General features: G+C 45.9%; 1 protein-coding gene across 1 annotated transcript in view; it reads right to left on the bottom strand.

Moving 5' to 3' along the window:
* PDLIM4 (PDZ and LIM domain 4) overlaps positions 1-19,202 on the bottom strand; it is a 45,005-nt gene that overhangs the window by 12,604 nt on the left and 13,199 nt on the right. Inside the window, exons 2-3 of the mRNA XM_042014679.1 lie at positions 18,394-18,545; positions 9,977-10,061 (exon numbers count right to left, since the gene is read on the bottom strand). Of these exons, the coding sequence (XP_041870613.1) occupies positions 9,977-10,061; positions 18,394-18,545 (237 nt within the window). The remainder of the gene's footprint in view (positions 1-9,976; positions 10,062-18,393; positions 18,546-19,202) is intronic.

Raw genomic sequence — 19,202 nt, 5'->3', positions numbered from 1 at the left:
GATGTTCATGGTGGTGGTAGCTCACCTTTCCTCTGCTCAGTCATGTTATAAAGCCACAGGTGACCCACCAGCATCCATAGGGATCAAGAGGCTTCTCCGGTAGCACAAAAAGCTGTTCCCAGATCAGAGCTCAGTCTCCTCTTCCTCAAAGGCTGTGAGACCTCTGCAAGACATTGCTTTGTGCAAAACACTCACACATTCACCCTCAGAAACCCAGAACCAGATGGATTTCTTTTCAGTTGTCAAATTCAAGATCAGTTCAAATTTCCCCCCTTTGGGACCTAATTTGCTTTTCTTTGCTGAATTTTCTTCCTGCTTTTTACGGCCTTTTTAAAACTGAGTTCACAAACCCTTCTTAAGGGTGGCCTGTGGACTTTCACCAAGGACAACTCTTTTAGCCTACAAACCAGAAACTCCCAATTTGTTTTCTCATGCTTGGTGGTTTTTTTAAATGCATTTTGCAAAATATCCTATTTGTCCTTCCACCTTTTTTCAACTGCAAGTCCTTAGCTGTAGAGACCACAGAGATTTAGAGAACATCAGACTTCATATTCCGATCCAAAGCATTTAAAGTTCATTCACTTCAGTGTGTTATAAATTAAGACTTTTAAAAGACCAGAAGTACAAACAAAATAATTAATCTCCTTTTTCCAGACTACCAGACAGAGATTAAAACTGAAGATTGCTAATTTGAGAGGTCAACATTGGCTCCTAGAACCTCCAAGCAAGCCCCTCCACCCACAGCATGATTTGGAAGAGCTTTGAGCAATGATGGTTTCAGTGCATCTAAGAAACCTTCCTTGGGAGCAAACTCACCAGCTGCAGAGCTGGAAACATCTCCTAGATTACACCTCCAAGCCCCAAATCTACCCTCCATCTGCCCATTTGTGCAATGGTGGTGGGAGATTTGCCCAGACAGGACCAGCAGCAGCTCTGTCCCTGTGATGTGGGAGCTCATCCCCACAGGAATTGCCTGAACCTTGTTTATTTTCCTAATCCTGGGCGTGCTGGTCCTGTTCTCACACAACACATAAGACTCAAACAGAGCTGAAGGACATTAACGCTTGGCTCAGCCCAAAGCAGTTTTCTGTTTGATTGTCTTCAGATCTCTTCTCAAAAACAGAGCACGATGGGCCAGTGTCACCTGAATATCTGCTGCCAAAATGCTGAATTACAGACACAAGCAATGCTATTTATGCACCAGGAGATAAAGCACCCTTCAGCCATAGAGTCACCCAGAAGAGGTGCCTCTTGTGACCTGTGTCCATCATCCAGCAACAGCAGGACAAGCCTGTCTGCTCCAGCTCCTCCTTTGGCTTCTTTCTCCCTTGCTCCAAGCTTAGGTAATTGAGTCCCAATTGATTCTGGCCTCTCCTGGCAGAGGGCTTTCTGAGGATGAAGTTTTACTGCCTTCATTATTTCAAGTCCTCTATCATGCAAATGTGCCAAGCAATTAAGCCTGAAGACATATCCCAGTACATCCTGACACCCTCAAGCCAAGATTCGGCCTCTGCACAGAAGACAACTGCAATGCTGCAGTCCCTCCTCTCCTTCCCCCAGGTTTTCAACAGTAAAGATACTGTTTCATCTCTGATAAACCAGTTCAAAAGTCCCAGAAATGGAAATCTTATTATTACCCCACAGAAGGGGCGCATGGGACAGACAGCATGGATTTAATTTCAATGCAAGTAAGTGATTTACACTGTGGCCAATGGCCACAGGAACAGGACTGATTCTCCAACAAAAGCCTCAGGAGAAGTCCCACGGGGAACTCTTATAACAAAGGCTGCTCCCAAAGCTTGGAGAAAAGGATAAATTTTAAAAGCTACACTCATTCTAACACGTATTTCCCTATAAGCACAGTTCAGATGTTCTGTGTATATGCTGCTTTTACAGACTAAGGAGCCTTCAATCTAACTTTCAAAAGCTCCAGTAAGTATGATCCCATTACTTCGCTCAGGTCAAAAGATTAAGAGATAAGGAAAAAAGGTTGAGTCTCATTTACTGAGGCTGGATAAACTGAGTGTGTGGGTTATTTTACAAGACAAATTTCAAATATTCTGCCAAGCTCCCCTTTCAATGTATACCACAGTCTGAAGGAAAACCTTATCCATCACATCCTTCTCACTACACTCCTTTCACAGTTGTCACATAATACCAAATTAGTTTTTCAGATCTTTTAAAGTAAGAGATCAAACTCTTAAAATCAGATGGTCTTTTTGTACAAAGGCTGAAGACAGTGTTCATGTGAACATGACTCAAGCTGGAGTGTGGTGGAGCCCCAGCCCACCCATATCCCCAGGCAGTACTGCACAAAGGCATGTAGTGACAGGACAAGGGGGAACACCTTCACACTGACAGAGGACAGGTTTAGATGGGATATTAGGAAGAAATTCTTTCCTGTGAAGGTGGTGAGGCCCTGGCACAGGTTGCCCAGAGAAGCTGTGGCTGCCCCATCCCTGGAAGTGTTCAAGGCCAGGCTGGATGGGGCTTGGAGCAACCTGGTCTAGTGGAAGGTGTCCCTGCCCATGGCAGGGGGATGGAACTAGATTAGCTTTAAGGTCCTTTTCAACCCAAACCGTTCTGTGATTCTGTATAGCACAAGGTACAGCACAAGGCCAGCACACATTTAACCCAGGAACAAATCTCTCACAGTCAAAGAGCAGTAACATTTCTCCACCTTGGAGCGGCCATGTGGATGGCCACCAGCAAGGCTCTGATGGATGTTTTCTCCCACAGCTCCAGGGAAAAGCTCCACCCCCATGCAAATTAAAGAGCTCAGGAGAGACTCCAGCTGCAATGCCAGGATTTTACCCCATAAGCTACCTTGCTCCCCAACAGTCTCTTAAAAATCCACAGCAATGGAAAAAAGTTACCTGTCAAGATTAAAAGGTGTTTGCATTTATCTTGCCTGCAGCAGTGCAGAGGGCACATTTTTAACATCAAGTGTGAGAGTGGTATTTACCCAGCAGCCAGAGGAGAGCTTTGTATGAATGTCTTGGTAGAAGAGCCTTGAAATTTCCTCCTTTCCCCAGCAGCAGCAGCAAGCTTCTGCCAGGTGACTACCTCACTAGAGCTAGGCTCAACAACAGTCTAAACCCTAGAGAGGACTTTCCTTCTACTTCCCAGTCTTCAGGGTCACCTTCCAAGCTCAGAACAGGAGGACATTGCTCAGTGCAGGTGTTGGACTGATGCCCCCACCATGCACAGACTGCTGTTGGATTAACTTTCCCACTGACAGAAAATAATATCCACTACAGATGGAAAAATACCTGAAACCATCACAGCAAGTGTCCACCCGCCCTCCTGCCTGCCCCCTTTCTCCCAGGGAAGATGCTACTGTTTCCATTTCAGTCCATGCTTCCACTGAATCACTTTTCTCACCATCTGGTGTTTGGCTTATAGGACAAAGTTGGTGAGCTTAACACTAACAGGCTATGTCCTGATTTCATGCTTTCCAGCTTACTGTCTCTCTCCTCTTCCTCATTTGGGGAATTGTTGCATTTTCAGGTGTTACCATATCACACTTTCTGATTTTCTTTCCATAATCATTATCAGCAGCTAATTGAAACTAAAAGCTTCACTGGCAACAAGCTAAGCTTCAGGCTACACAAACATTACATGTGTAAAACCAAAAGGTGCCTACTTCACCAGAATGGCTTATCTGAACACCTCTTTCTGTAAAAACCAGGGTAAGGTACACCAGAAAACACAGCAAAAGCAATAGGTTAACATATTTTTTCATTTTGGAATGCCCCAACCTTTTTTTTCCTCATTAATAAAGATAAATTCAGGTAGATTCAAAAACACGTCTCAGCCTTTCCCAGCCCTCTGTGGCATAAGCTGCTTTAGAGGATGGGAGCAGCTGCTTCAGCCTGATCATCCCGAAGGACCACAGTGAGCATCCTTCCACCATCCAGTATGCCCCCCCTTGCACCACTGGGGATGGCTCTCTCCACATCTGTCGTCCCAGCAGGTTACTCAAGTGACCTCCAAGAGCAGTTAATTCCTTTTAAGTGAGACACAAGGAAAAATGAGAGGGGATAAGTTGTTTTTCCTGATGGATAAGAACAGAAACACTGAGCTACACCTGTGCTTCCAAACACTCAGCACTTCTGAGTACACAAGCAGCAGTTTCCTTACCTGTGTTAACAGAGTCATCACTGAAACTGGTGTTACCAAGTAAAATAACACAGTGTATGTCTGTGTTAGCACTTAATCCAACAGCATTTTGCTTTGTCCTAAACCAACCCCCACTGTTATCATTTCAGTATAATTCCTATGTACCTTCAATGAGAACAAATTATTCAAGTTACCTAGACAGAAGAAAACACCATTTTAAAGTTTCCAGTCCCATTTTTTCCCTCCTTTATCCTAATAGTGGTTTTGCCTCTTTCATATACCAGGACTACCAAAACTCACTTAATGCTAATTTATATAAGACATACACAGAGAATTTCACATAAAAGATTACAGCTTGAAGATGTTACAGTGGTACTCAGAAAACTCCTCTGCTTTCAAATGCTGCAATACTGTATCACAGGAAAAAGTAAACACAAGTACACAGCTATGAGTGTGTAACCTCTTCACCCAGTAAATTAGATCACTGGTATTTTGTGGTGTAAAACCCCAATATCTGGGTGTGAAATGTTGCCTGAGCACCCGGAGCTCACAGCTGATGCACCCACAATGGCTGTCAGGATTCAGCATGTTTCTGCTATTAAATCAGTCCTCAAAAACGAGTTGAGAGTTCCCATGGAAAGGAACCCGCATTTGTGCCAGGGCATTAGCTCATCCTTTGTTTTCCCCAAAGCACAAGGCAGACATTTTCCCTCCTTCCGTCAGGAGAGTGCTGGTTCGTGCCCAGCCAGTTGGGACAGGGGGTCCCAGCAAGACCTTTCCCAGAAGCAGGCACGGCCCATCCTGCCCTGCGAGCAGGGGAGGAAGGAAGGTCAGTTGCCTTGAGAAAGGAAATTCCACCTCTTCAGCAAGGAGGCTTTAACCCCCAGCTCACAGAACTCAGCATGGCCTATGCCAGGCTTTTGAAAAGAAGTTATGTGTAAGTTTCCTGCACGGCAGCAACCCACGGAGAACTTAAAAGAAATACTCCATTTAATTAAAGTTAAATTAAACTAAATCCATTACTCAGTTAATTAAGTGAGGAGACATTCACCCTTAGTAAAAAAAGAAAAAAGATCTAGCAAAAAGCAAATATGAGCATATTTAAGACATTTTTAAAGGTGTTAAAATCAGTGCTAAGGGACATGTTAGCAGCAAAGTACCCTCCCTGCTCTACTGCGGGACAACCACTGCTGTCCCTAGGTGCCCAGAGCTGGGGCACCAGAGGCTCAGACTCCCCTGAAGCCCACATGTAATTTTATTTATGTAATTAGGAGCAAGCATGATCAGCAGTGATACTATTTGTGAGGTCAGGGCAAGTATGAAAAACTCCTAGGAATGATGCTGCAGAGCCCATGCTGGGTGGATGCCACGTGCAACAGAAGGTAGCAGCTCCTCAGTCCTGCAACCACACACATCTGAGCCCCTCTGGCAAGAACAAACAAAGGTGTATTCACATTTCCACTGGCCTGGCTCACACCCAGCACTGGGTTTCCTGCACTGACTGGATTAGGCTGCTCAAACAGCTACACTAAATGCAAGTTTGCCCCAGTTCCTCCTCTTCACCCCCTTCTGGCTGGCATTTTCACATGGCAAGCCACACGCCTTGCACCTGATTTTAGTCAGGACAAACTAACAACAAATCTTTGTGGACTGAGAGCTGGGTGTCAAGAACAGATAACACATAGGAAAAATAATTCGGAAGTGATGAGCAGAAACAGCCTTCTCATCATTCCTGTGCAACTCCCCTGATGCTGTGGAGAGACCAGCTCTTCTCCACTGCCCAGAGCTCATCCCCTAGTCGGGTGGTCGGGCTGGGAAAGCCACTGCTCAGGACGCAGCACAAGAGACATCCAAGAGCACTGACCTACCTCCCTCATCCATCCCCTGAGAATGACATGGGGGCTGCTCTGCCAGCTGAGTAGCACCAGGATGCCATTCCTGACAGACTGCTCTGGGAAGTGCCTCTCCCTGTCTGCACTGCCAGCGGAAACCCAGCCTTTCACCCCACATAGCTATTTCAGCGAAGCATCCAGATTTGGGAGGACTCGCATCCTATTCCAGCTCTGGCTACGTGCTGCCAATTTAATTTCTGCTGCAATTAATTCTCTCACCCACACGCTTGATCTACTGTCAATCAGCACTGACAGGGTCCCCATAGCCCAAAGCCTGCATTTCCAGCCCCCCTGGGCTAGAGAGCTGCTGATTCTGGCAGTTTGAGAATGAACAAGAAAATAAATATGTTCTCTTTTTATTAGCACTGCATAGGGGTATTTTGACTAGCAAGTTGATGCTACAGGAAGCAAAATCAGTGGGATCTCCAGAAACTGACGGATAGGTGCTCCCACTCTCCCCATCTGCTGGGGAGAAGTGGCTGGGGCCCATGCCCACAAGGACATAAACACCATGCCAAGTGAGACTGGGGATCCTAACACATCAGCAGTGATGTCATGTCTGCATGATGGAAATCTTGACTGCTGGCTGGAAAGCTCTGAGCTGCCCTCAGCATGCCTGTGGGTCCCACCTCCACCCATCTCCGTGTCCAGTGGACAGGATGCAAGTCTGAATGTCACTGCATTTGTGGCCTCCTCTGTAGATCCTTGCTGTTAAGGACAGATTTGTCTAGTGAAACCAACTGACAACCAAAACCTGCATAAAAAAAAAAAAATTCCTGAAGGTGACTCACTCATCCTGTTCAGTATTATTTCTGCTAATTATGAAAAAGCAGCTCTCCAGTTCCAGCTTCTTCAGTTTGAGGGCAGCTATTCCCCACAGTCATGGCATTAATCAAAGTTTTAATAAGGAGGATTGATTACATTCTTGGACTCTGAGTAGGGATTTTCCACAAAGCTCAACTGAGAAACCACAACAGATTTAGAAAGAGGGGAGAGGAAAACTCACTGGCCACTCCATACCTTCCAAGTTCTCTTGCACAGAAGATAACTACAAATTTTACTGCCTTCAAGACAAAGATAATACCTAAACAAACTAAATTCTAATAATAGAAACACAGATTTTCCAACAAATCACTCAGACTGAGGCATTCTGCTTAAGCTCACGTTTCAGGGCCTCCAGCAAGAGTTACTGTAGTCACAAGTCAAGATTTTCAACAGATCTTTGCTCAGGATGATGAAAAAGCATACAGAGTAAAAACCTGGAGGAAGGAAGGATATGGGCTCCACATTACTGCAAAGGCCACTGGGGTAAAACTCTCAAAATCTTTTGCACGGACAACCCCCAACCTCTTTTTGTGATTTGAGGGCAGAATTCCAGCAGAAATTTTTCCCTGTGTTTCAAAGCAGATTGCTTTTTTCCAGATGCAAGGAAGTGCACCTAAAGGTTGCACATATTGAGCAAAGTTATTACTTTACAATGAGATTTTTCCTTCGCACAATCTAGTAAGTGCCTTTGCTAGAGGGGCTGAATGAACACAGCACAGGACAGCCCTGGGTCACCTGGCACTGCTCCACAGGGACTCCAGCCATGCCTGGGAGCTCTGCAGCAAGGGTTGGCTCTCTTGGGTGCTGATGGTCATCCTCAGCCTCACACAGGTCAGAGGACATCAGTGATAACACTTGGGTTAGCACAGCTGTTGGCATGTGTCCCAGGCTGTCAACATGAACAACACTGGAGGCACAGGCCATCTGGGGAGAAGAGTCAACCAGCACATCTTGGGTGCAAGCACCACAATCTGGAGGTGTGCATGGAACCACCTTTACCTCCTCTCTGGGAAACCCAAAAAGCCACTAAGGAAGACAACATATGGGAACAGGCACCAAAAAAAAGAGCAAGAGCAAGGATCTGCTGCCTGTACTTGTGTACCCTTGTTCACACACCTCTCTCGGTGCCCTACCACAAACACATCTGCTTTACACATCTACTCCCCAGATTTACATATTTTCAGTGTACATCTAGATACAGAATAGTCCATCCCTATCCCCTTCATTATATTCTACAAAACTGTCTAATTTTTAAAAATATCCATATGTAACATATATTAATAGTCAGATTCAAATCCAATCTGCATTAAACCTCAGAAATGTTGTATCTGGCAGTGGAACTGCTGCACATTTGTTCCTCATTTAATACTGTTCATAGGGTTTGGGCACATTAAAGTCTAGTAAGAAAAAATATCTGTCAGAGAAGATGGCTATAACTGATAAATGAAGCAAACATGGCCAGAATGCAAAGCCCAAGCTCACACATCACCCTGTGCTGTAAGTCAGGGCAGGAAAGACAAACAGTCCCACATGTTGCTGGTGTCCAGTACTGGAGCAGCTCTGCTGGTGCTGCTGTTGTGCTGTGCCTCTACCCAGCAGGAATGCAGAATATCTGCAAATTCCACAACGCTGGAACAGCCAACAGACTCAATGGCCTCACGCTTTGGTCAATTTCTCATTGGAGGATCTTGCCCCATCCTGATCACTCGGTGGGCTCTCTGCTGCTAGTGCTTTCTCCCCATTCCTCACTGAAGGAAACACCATTCCTTGTAGCGCCATCCCCTCTCTTCCACCCCTGCAGCTCTTGCATTCTTTCTGGACTGAGCCAAATGAGGGCTGAGGGGGCACCCTGGGACCCTCATCAGGACACAAGCCTCTCTGGAAAGGAGCAGTTGAGCTAAACCAGCAGATCCTGCACACAGGCATTTTGTAAGGGTTCGAGAAAAAGCATGGAATAGCATATGACATAAACCACCTCTGTGGAGAAGGAGACCATCTGAGCAATATTTGAACATTCAGAGTCAGCCAAAGAGCGCTCAAGTGCTTCTGGGGCAGGCACAGGGGACTGTGTCCGCCTGAACTGACATACTTTGGTGTTCTGAGAGCTGCAGGCAGCCCCAGGGCCTCTGCAACTGCCCTGGGTGGGGTGGTCAACCTACAGCAGTGAGAAGCTGCTCAGCAGGCTCCAGCCCTGCCATCCCTGACCTCGGGTGCCCTGGGAAAGTTGGCAGCATGTGCATCAGCTCAGCACACATTCAAGGGGCAGCCAGACAGCAGGAGCTGCCCTCTGCCTATCTATCCCCGTGGTCTCCTCCTTGTTCCCCAGATATCTCTACAATGTGGACCAGCTCATGCAAAAATTGACAATCCAGTACCTCATAAGCAGAAAAGAAGAAAAGAAACCCCATGCCTCTTTCCATCAAGAAGCCAAAGGAGAGTGAGAGTCACCTTTGACCTTGTTAACAAGCCATAAGTCAAGAGATGGGTAGGAAAGCTGGGGAGACCTGCTCAGCTCCATTCACCGCCTGGCTGCTGCAGGAGACGGGGTAGTAAGGCAGGGCAGGATATAGGCAGAAGGTTCCAGGGAACAGAGCTGAGGACAGAGGGAAGAGAGAAGCTGCAAAGCAGAGAGAAGGAGTGAGAGAGGAAAAAAAACCAAGGCAAAAGATGAGAACATTACAAAAAAAAAAAAAAAAAAAAGAAAAAAAAGAAATCCACCATCATGGGAGGTGAATCACTGTCATGGGATTGAGAGGGTGCAACAGATTTTGGAAGCAGCCAAGAGGCACATCAGCTGAGGTAGATGCAGACAGACTCTGCGCATGCTGTATCCCGGGACGGGCAGGCACCAGGCAGTCAGAGGACTCCCAACAGCTCCATCCAAAATAACACTGACTCTGCGCTTGGTCACGGCTTCAGGAGGGTCAGTGCTGCCCAGCCTCCTTGTGTCCTTGGCAACCTGATCCAGCAAAGCACAGATAGACCTGCATGGAACTTTAAAGCCACACATGGAAAGTCCTTCACTTCTGGAAGGACCGTAGGCAGAGCACAGGGCTTTCCAGACTCCAGACATGGATGTCCTCTCCTCAAAATCAAGTTGGGAGAGCAGCAGGTGTGCAGGGCTGCAGCTGCCATACCTGAGGGTCTGGCTCGATGTTGATCCGGTACGCTTGAGCCTTGCCATCTTCCAGGACAGGGGGTGACCACGTCTTCCCTTCGGCTCTGCAGTGGGAAATTAAGTAAACTCTACTTAAATGGCTTTTAAAAAAGCCCTAACTAAAGCACTCCACTCCAAACAAACAAAATCCACAAATATCCCAAAGAAAGAAACACGCTCCTTAAACAAAACAAAAAAGCAATAAAACAAATTAAATAAAAACCCAAACAAACAAACCACAAAAGAAAAAAAAAAGCCAAACACATATATAGCACATATTAATTCCCTGGCAGGCCTATATTATATATGCATTTGTCCAAAATTATCCTCAGAAACAGTACAATGGTAAATAGAGAAGATGACAGTTTCACGCTATTAAAACCATGAAGCTCAAAATCATCCTTGAACTACTGGCTCTGTCTCAGTTTGGGGTTTAAGAGACAAACTTATTTTGGTTCAAGAAATCAGAAGACAGGCTCTTGGTAGCTCCTGTTTTTCATATTCCTGGCTTTGTCCCTTTATTCTGCTCCCAAATCCAGAAAGTATTCTGATTACATGTGTGTATAGATATATGTATACATACATACATGCAATCCCTGGCAGGCCTGTGTACTAGACCACATCAGGAATTCTATAAAAAGGGACAAGGCTTACACCACCCTGTATGAATCATCTTGACCCTTTCAATAGTTGCCAGACAGAAAAAGCCCTAAAAATACAGTTTCCATTCTGAAATGCATCTTCAGTCCTGCCAAGGCAGAGCACAGTACTGTCACTGTCCAAAGATTTTCCATGTGCCTGACCAATTTTTTCCCCACAAAGGCATCTGGGGGCATGGCTGAGACATGATCTCCAGCATAGATCTCCAACACTCAGGGTATGAGGGAGCTGCAGGGGCCCAGGCAAGGTCCAGCAGGTTCATATACAGGCTTTTCAGGATGCAAGAAGGTTAAGTTGGAAGATGGAAATTCCATTAAGTTCAAGATACAGCTTTCAACATGCGAACTATTTTGTTTATCATCGCAGTCTGTATATGCACCACTTCACAAAAATAGGTCTTGCTCCATGGGCACAGATACATCCAAGCATCCACTGTGGACTCTCACCCCTGCCACATACCACATTCACTTTCACTTTAATTATCTGCAGAGTCTAAGTTTGAAAAATAAGGAGCATGATTTTAACCCAGGAATTCTTGATGTGATTTTTACCTTTTTCACAACTACACAAGTCAGCAGACAAAGCTGCCTTTCCAAATCTAGGATCCAACCCCTGAGGATTTCAGCTTTTTTTTTTTTTCAGTACTGCCATTATAGCCTTTTCAACAGGGGATGATTACTCTCTCTCTCATAGCTAGATATCTTGTTCTGATAATTTATCTTTACTGTAGTTATTTGATTTTAGGCTGGGACAATTCACTATAAATTGGTCTTTCCAAATGGGACAAAGGAAACAGTCCCTCCCAGGAACATCAGCATTCCCAGCAACCCCGACTTGCTTTTTGCCACGATCCACTGCTGTGTATATTGCTTCCACACTGAAAATCAGATCTGGAGGCCCAGAACAATGGAAATGCCTAATTACATTGGCAGGGATCACCATTATTATTTCCATGCTTTCCTGAGCCAGCCTGATGAGAGCTCGCGGTGCCCCGAGAAGGGTCCATGATAACTTTCCCCCCACTCAGCTCTGGAACCCACATGCCAAACACACTTAAAGCATCCCAAAAGACTTCAACCTGCCAGTAAATAAGAACAGAGCTTCAGAAAGTGATTCTGATTGCAGAAGATAAGAGTGATAGCAGTAAGTTCATTCTGTGTGAAGGTAGGGCATTCGGTCACCAGTATTGCCCGCACTTCCCGGTTCTCCATACCCCTGACAGAGATCACACCGTCTGTACCAGAAAGCAGATAAACTTGTGCATTCTAAAAGTCATTATGGGTATATTTACACTTAATGACAGACATGGACAGACTTCAGTTTGCATGGAGAAGCCCATTCACAGTTAATGCTTTAATGACTGAACTCAAGGCTTCACCATCAGTTCTGCAGAGTGACCAGAAGTCCTTGGTATAATGGAGACCAATTCTGAGAGCTTCCAGTGACAGCCTGAACAAAACCAGGCTCACATTAGACCCAGCTTTCACTTGAACTATACTCAAACAAGCTGATACAGCACAATGTGGGCTCCACTTGGCACTCTGAAAGGCAAAGCAAAGGTGAATGGGAGAAACACCAGCCTCACCAAAAAGAAAGTCAAGTTGTAAGTTTGATGAGCATTTATGTTTACACAGGGAGACTTCCTCTTTTCCCTGGGAACAGCAAAATACCATGTAATCTGAAATAATCCAAAATAATTAAGAGATGACTGCCTGAGAGAACAATGCTACAGGCAGCTACTGCAGGATGGGCTGATGCTTGGAGCTCATGCTCCAGCCCTGGCTGCAGGAACACCCCATGCCCACAGCCCCAGCAGGACCAGCAGCACACGGGTGCCCTGCACCTCCCAGAACAAGCCCCAGAGCAGTGGGGACCTGGGGGTCAGCAGAGTCACCCCGAGACCCCCAGCAGCAGGGTCACCCTACCAATAGTCAGAGCTTTGTTTTTAGGCAACAGCAAAACCCCAACACACTTTTCATACGTCATAGGCAACAGATCAGGCATCACTCAAATGTTCCGAGTTGCTTAATTTACAGCTCGGGGACAAGAAAAGTGTTCTCCGATGTGTTATAGGGGATTAAAGGCAGCTATGTGAAAATCACTACCCTGCACTTACACCACTTTGCTCTCTTAATGGCAGCTAGGACAATACCAAGAAAAATACCTTCTCCTAGGTTAGTGCAAGGCCTTCCACACAGGGCTTCGTGGGAAATGGACCCATTAACAGAACATCACTAAAAAAACAAAGTTGCAGACACCTTTTATCCCACCATTTGTTTTCTGAAAGTTTAAGAGTCATTCTCAAAAGATTACTTGCATATGCTCACATATTTTACCAGAATGTTTTTTCACCTAGTAGTGATCTGCAAGTCTCACTCTCAACATTTGTAGAGCTGCTTTTAAGTTGCAAGAATTCCTGTGTCTTACCAAATTTCTGATTTCTCCATCCCCTTAAAAACTAACATTTATCACTTGGGAAGTGCCAGTCTGGATCCAGGTCACTGCCATCTGTGACCATGCAGCCGCAAACCACCAGAATAATCATGTTGCTATATTTCGCCCGCTTTCTTTGGGGGGTGACTCCACGGTCCTGCCTTCATCTGCTCTTCATCTCCCACCATGGCGCATCATGATGCTCACAAGTGATTGTTATCACTGATATGACCATTAGCCTTCTAGAAGCTTAATTCAGTCTAGAAGCAGCTACAGCCGATGCTTCAAACTTCCCAGGATCATGAACCTCACCACGATAACCCTAAGGCATTGGATCCACCCTCTGCAAGGCAGGTGAGCAGCACAGGAGCTGAGCTCTGCTGAGCACCCCGAAGGACCCAGCTCGTCCAGACTGTGTGAAGAAGTTGCAGGATTTCTCCTCCTTCATTCCTCTCAGCTGAAACCACTGTGTATTGCTCTGGAAAGCTGCCGGTTTTCCTCTCTATTAGTCTTCAAGGAGCTCCAGAGGGGAAGCTGTGATTCATTTTTTCAGTTGTACTTTTACTGGAAACTTGAGAACATACATTGTCATCCTTCCCATCTTCCAGCAGCTTGCCTGTGCTGCTCACAGCTAACAGACCCCAACAAAATCCCCAGGAGCTGAGGGAGACGGAAGGAACATCAACTACATGATGTTCCAGGAACTGTTAGGGTTACACGTCCAGCAGATTCATTGCTGGGCTTTCTCACACAGAAACTTTTAGAGAAAGTCCATCTCTGTACAAAGAGCAGGAATAGATAGAGAATCTTCATAGTCAATTCTCCAAGCAGACTCAGCATTGGCATACACACCAAACAAAGGGGGAAGAAACTGCTTCCACGATTTATTTTAGATAGAAGGAATCAAAGCCAAACCTTTGAGGATTAATTCTTTGACACCACAGTCAGGAAATAAATTCAACTCAACCACCCTGGGGTTCTTAGCTGCACCTGGGGCCAGGCAGATGCTTCCAGTCTTCCAGCATCAACCTGACCCTGTGCACAACAGCCCTAGTGCTATCACCAAAAGAAAGGGCTGGAATTGGACTGGAAATCATAAAATTGTGAAAGTTGAAAAAGCCCTCTTAGACCATCCAGCCCCACTGTCACCCCAGCATTGCCAAGCCCACCACTAAACCATGTCCCCAGGTGCCACATCTACGTGTCTTTTAAACGCCTCCAGGGATACGAGTTCCCTAGGCAGCCTGTTTCAGGGCTTGACAACCCTTTCAGCGAAGAAATTTTCCTTAACAGCCAATCAAAACCTCCCCTGGCACAACACACTAACACACTTCTTGCCTCTTAAGGAATTTGTTGTGTAACTTGGAAGCAACTTCACAGTGAGTGAAAAGAACAAATTTTGCCAGGTGTTTGTGAGTAGCAGTTCATGGGGCTGCTCCAGACCCCCGATCTTCTCCAACCAGCTGCCACATAACTGGCCTGACCCTTCCTGCACTAAGGCAGGCAAAGTACATCCCATGCTACCTTGGCTTGAGATTCAACAGCTGGGAAGATGATGATGGAACAGCTGCCTAATTTATCATCAGGGCAGTCTGAACCATCCCACTAAATCTTAATCGGTGCCATCGCTGCCTCCCCCACAGCCTCAGTAAGCCCATGTGAACTCCTGGCCTCCCATTTTGGAGCCATTAACCACAGCCTGAACATCCAGCCCTTGTTCCAGGGATGCCCAAGTAATTCCTCACACCTCACATCAATGCCCATATAGGCATCAATGAGGACTTTCAACCACTTTGTTTCAGAACAGTAAGGCCACTGTGCTGCTTTGCCTTTCACAGCCTCACTGCCCAAAGACAGCCTTGCACATGTTGGGGCAAAGCAGGACCCAGAAAAGCCAGGGACAAAACACCCATTAACTTCAGGGAGGTCGGGGTCTGGCCAAGAAAGGATTTAGAAAATGGAGGGTGTGAAGAAGGAGGGAAAACCCCCTCAAGAGATTTGTTCTTGATAAAGGACAAAGAGATTTAAAAAAAAGGAAGTATCTGCTAGTCCAGCCTGAGAGCAGCAGCTTCACAGATACTGACACTGACTGTTGGCTCCAGTGGCACAGGAGAGCCACGGAGCCCAACATGCTTGAAAAGCTGTGACATCCCCCCTTGCCAGCAGTTTTCCCAATGCCAGCATAGGGCCAGTTTCTCCAGGAAAGCTGCAGCACAAGCCTTCACCCTCCCAGCTGGCAGACAACAAAAAGTTCAGAAAAAGCTGTGGGACTCGCCCTGGCCCTCTGGGACAGATGGGTTGTCTAGACAGAGCTGCCAAGGGTTTCCCGGCAATCTGTGTCAGCAGGAACAGCGATGCCACAAGGTCTACTGTCCCACACCCAAGGTCCTCAACCCTCTGCTTTCAAGTAGTGATTTCATCAAAACACAGCTCCAACCCAATTTTATGGCTACCTTTATTTGATGCATGATACTTGGTCTTGGTCAGGCCACTCAGTAACTCCCCCTTCTTGTTTTTCCCACATTCTGACTTTCCTACTGAACTTCCTAGTCTAAGGGCACTTACTGACCAGCGTCTGAAAACAAAACCCATCTTGTTCTCTATCTCAGCAACATATAATGTCAAGGGTTGATGGAGAAAGGGCACAGAATGGAGCAGTCCAGACAGCACCAGCACTGTGCACCTCCCTGCCCTCTCCTTCATCCCCACGCATGCCCAGATGGAGGAACCTTGCTTTGACAAAACAGAGTTAACACCAAATTTCATGTATCTCCACTAAAGACATACAACAAACAGGCATGTTATTTCAAATGTATTTCAGACAAACACATTTAAAAATAAATCTCCTTGTGTTGACTTGCAAACTGTATTTTGTTAAAGGCAGTGTACAGAAAAGATGCTGCTTGAAGACCATCCTCTCCCCAAGGGAAAAGATACTAATCCACACCCCCACAGGCAGGGCTTTCTTGGAGCTCAGCCTCAGAGCAGGGTCCAGGGTGTTGATCCATAGCTGTGACAAACAGCAGTGGCTGGACATGCACACAAACCAACAAAATCCCTCATCACTGCCAGAGGACATGGCTCCCTGAGCAGGACCAGGTAACCCCACATTCCAGAAGGCAGATCCTGGAGCAGGCATCCACTCACACCTAGGAGAGAACGCCAGATGTGCTTCCAGCAATGACTAACAATTAGGCAACAGGATCCAAGAGGTCACTTGGGAGACAAGAGAGAGATCCAAGAACCAAGTCACTGTGCACTCACTTTGGTCCAAACTAAAAACAGACCTAATAGCGCATCACTGGAGCTGCTGTCCTCACTGCATAAAAAAACAAACTACTCAGTTTTTCTGTCAAGAGAAGTGCCACTTTCATGGACATCTCTGGGCACAGCCAAGGTGAGTTCTGCCCTTGGAGAAGCCACCAAACTGATCCAAGAAGAGCCACCCCATGCTGAACAGCTCCTCCCCTCACCATCTGTTCCTGCCTTGTAGAGCCCTGAGAATTTATTTTTGCCTGACTGTAAGATAAAAAAGTCTTTAAAATCTGCATTTATGAAGACTTTAAGGCCTGACAAAACCATTGCAATCCTCTTGTTTAGCAAAGCCCACCCACTGCAAGGCTGTGGGCCACCACCAGCCACATCTCTATCAGAGAATTCACCTTCTCTGAATGTAACACAAGGTCTCACTGTTAAAAATATCCACACCTTGGTAGGTACAGTTGGGTAAAAACAACCTGAAGCCACAGCCCCTCCACACAGCATCTTCCAGATCATCTAGAGGTCATGAATGAACATTTCTGTGTCTCAGGAAAACCAAGAAGACATCATCCCTAAACCCAGCAAGGCACATACCAACACTGTTGTGAGACCATTGTGACCACAATCCTTGCCCTGTGCAGGAATCACCACTTAGGAAAGGAGATGCACTTTCACAGAGATATTCAAGGGTCCAATCTGAGCCAAAAAAAAAATCCCACCAGTTGATACCAGTGGCTAAAATGAAGTGGAAAGGTGGGAACGCAGTCTGTCAATTCACACAGCAGAAACCCTCATCCATAAGAATAAAACATTGCCACGCTGCAGGTGAAAACTGTTTTCAGCAAAACTTGGTTCTAACTCCCAATGAAGCTGTTCTGCTGCCAGACCACCCCAGCAGCTGGTGGCTCATCAAAACCTCCTGTCACTACATATGGATTTCCACCTCTTCCAAGGAGAGCTCCAGCAGCCTGCAGACAGTCAGGAAAGGAGCCTTGGTCCTGCCCTGGGCCCAGGTCCTCTTGCAGGTAGAAAATCACCTAGTCTCCCTAAAACTGCTCCAGATGGAAAGCAAAACAACCACCTTCCTTGGCTATGGGAAATTCCACCTGTGTGAAGGGGTTTTGCTTGCTTTCCTTATTTTCTTTCTGTTGTAATACTGAAGCCACATCATCTGTACACCATGGGCTGAGCTCAGAGGACTTTGCTTTAGACAGGCAGCTCAGAGATGCCTGTCTGAGGAACCATGAGGAATCACAGAGGGTTTGCTCCATTTATGGCAGCACTCCTTCCCTGCTGCCCAGGCATCCAGTCAGAACTACATGGTTTTCCAAGAAAAGTATAAACAGTAAATGATAGCTCTTTATAGCAGGAAATGACTCCTTAATCTGAAGTGGAAAACTATATCCACTTATTTAAATTTATTACAGATAATATTAGCCATTTGTGAACCTTATAAGGAGCACTCATTTTGCCTGGGTAATTTGTGATTTTGCTACAGAATTAATTCCAACAGAAATCAAAAAACCCCCAAGAAAACCAAACCAACTAAACAAAAAACCCCACAAACAAACAAAAAACCACAACACACACAAAAAAACCTTGCTCCAACTTAAAAAAAAACAGAACAACCAGAAGACCCCCAACCCCCAATACCAAACTCACGCTTTCATTTTGCTTTGAAATACCCTAAAAAGTTCATTTGGCAGGACCTTCAAAAGTGTATTCATTGAACAGATGCTTAAAATGATGGGTGGATGTTAATGAAGTGGAAGGGTTTGTCCAAAGGAGATTATGATTCCCATGCTACTCTTGCTTCAGTTGACACAACCTCAAAGATTCAACTCAGGCCACAGCCTGGACAAGCCACTTTTTCTATCAGTAATCCATTAAAAATAATTTTGTTTTACTGTTTTTGAAAACACATGACAATTATCCAGACCATGGGGATGCTCCAAGAACCCAGCCTGAGAGCACATCTGCTCCAGGGCCAGCCAAAAGCCGTCTGAGCAAAACTGACGCAGGAGGACATCAGAGAGAACCAACCTGTTCACAGAGAGCAGCAGCTGGTCCACACGCGCTTTGATCTTGTTTTGTGCTTCTAGATGTGTCATGTTGTCCGTGTTCTCTCCATTGATTGCCAAAATAGTGTCTCCTGGGCATAGGTCTGCCATGGCTGCTTTACTTCCAGGGTTAATCTGGGAAAAATAAAAGGGTTACTTAAAAGAATGCTGGGTTTTTTTTAAAAGAAGTCCAGTTTCTTGGAATAAGATGCAGGTAAAGGGAATAGTTATTTCTGGAGAATATGTTTTATCTACACCAATGGCATCTACCTGAGGTTGGATGTCAGAGCTCTCAGGTACGCCCCAGTTCTCCAAGGGCCATCCCCTGCAACAACATTCTCTGAAATAAGGGATTTCAGTCAACTCCAGCTACTGTGTGACGAGGTCCCCTCCTCACATTTGTCTCGTGCTTGAAATAAATGCAATACGCTCTTTCCAGAGAGATGCTTCACACTCCTTTGGCTTGCAGGCCTTTCATGACGCTGCAAGAGTCAATCCCCAAGAAGCACATGAAACCCTCCCCTTCGATTAACCACCCATGGAGAAGTGCCATCCCCTGACTGCTGCCTGGGGAGAGGTCATGTTTGACACCACTTTTCCTGGACTGTCATCCAAATGACGTGTCTCTTTCTAGTCCTGCATGGTCACCAATCCCAACCCCAGAGGGATTTAGCAGATGTGGCACTTGGGAACATGCCTTGGCAATGGTGGGGTAACAGCTGGACTCGAGGATCTTTAAGATCCTTTCCATCCTAAATGATTCCATGATTCTATTCTATAAATATCACATGG

This window comes from Corvus kubaryi, unplaced genomic scaffold (genome assembly GCF_017639235.1).
Source record: "Corvus kubaryi isolate FWS band 111438036 unplaced genomic scaffold, C.kubaryi_AGA036_p1.0 split2-37374, whole genome shotgun sequence".
NCBI lineage: Eukaryota > Metazoa > Chordata > Aves > Passeriformes > Corvidae > Corvus > Corvus kubaryi.
The sequence above is the reverse complement of the archived record's forward strand: the minus strand, read 5'-3'. Positions and strand labels throughout refer to the sequence as shown.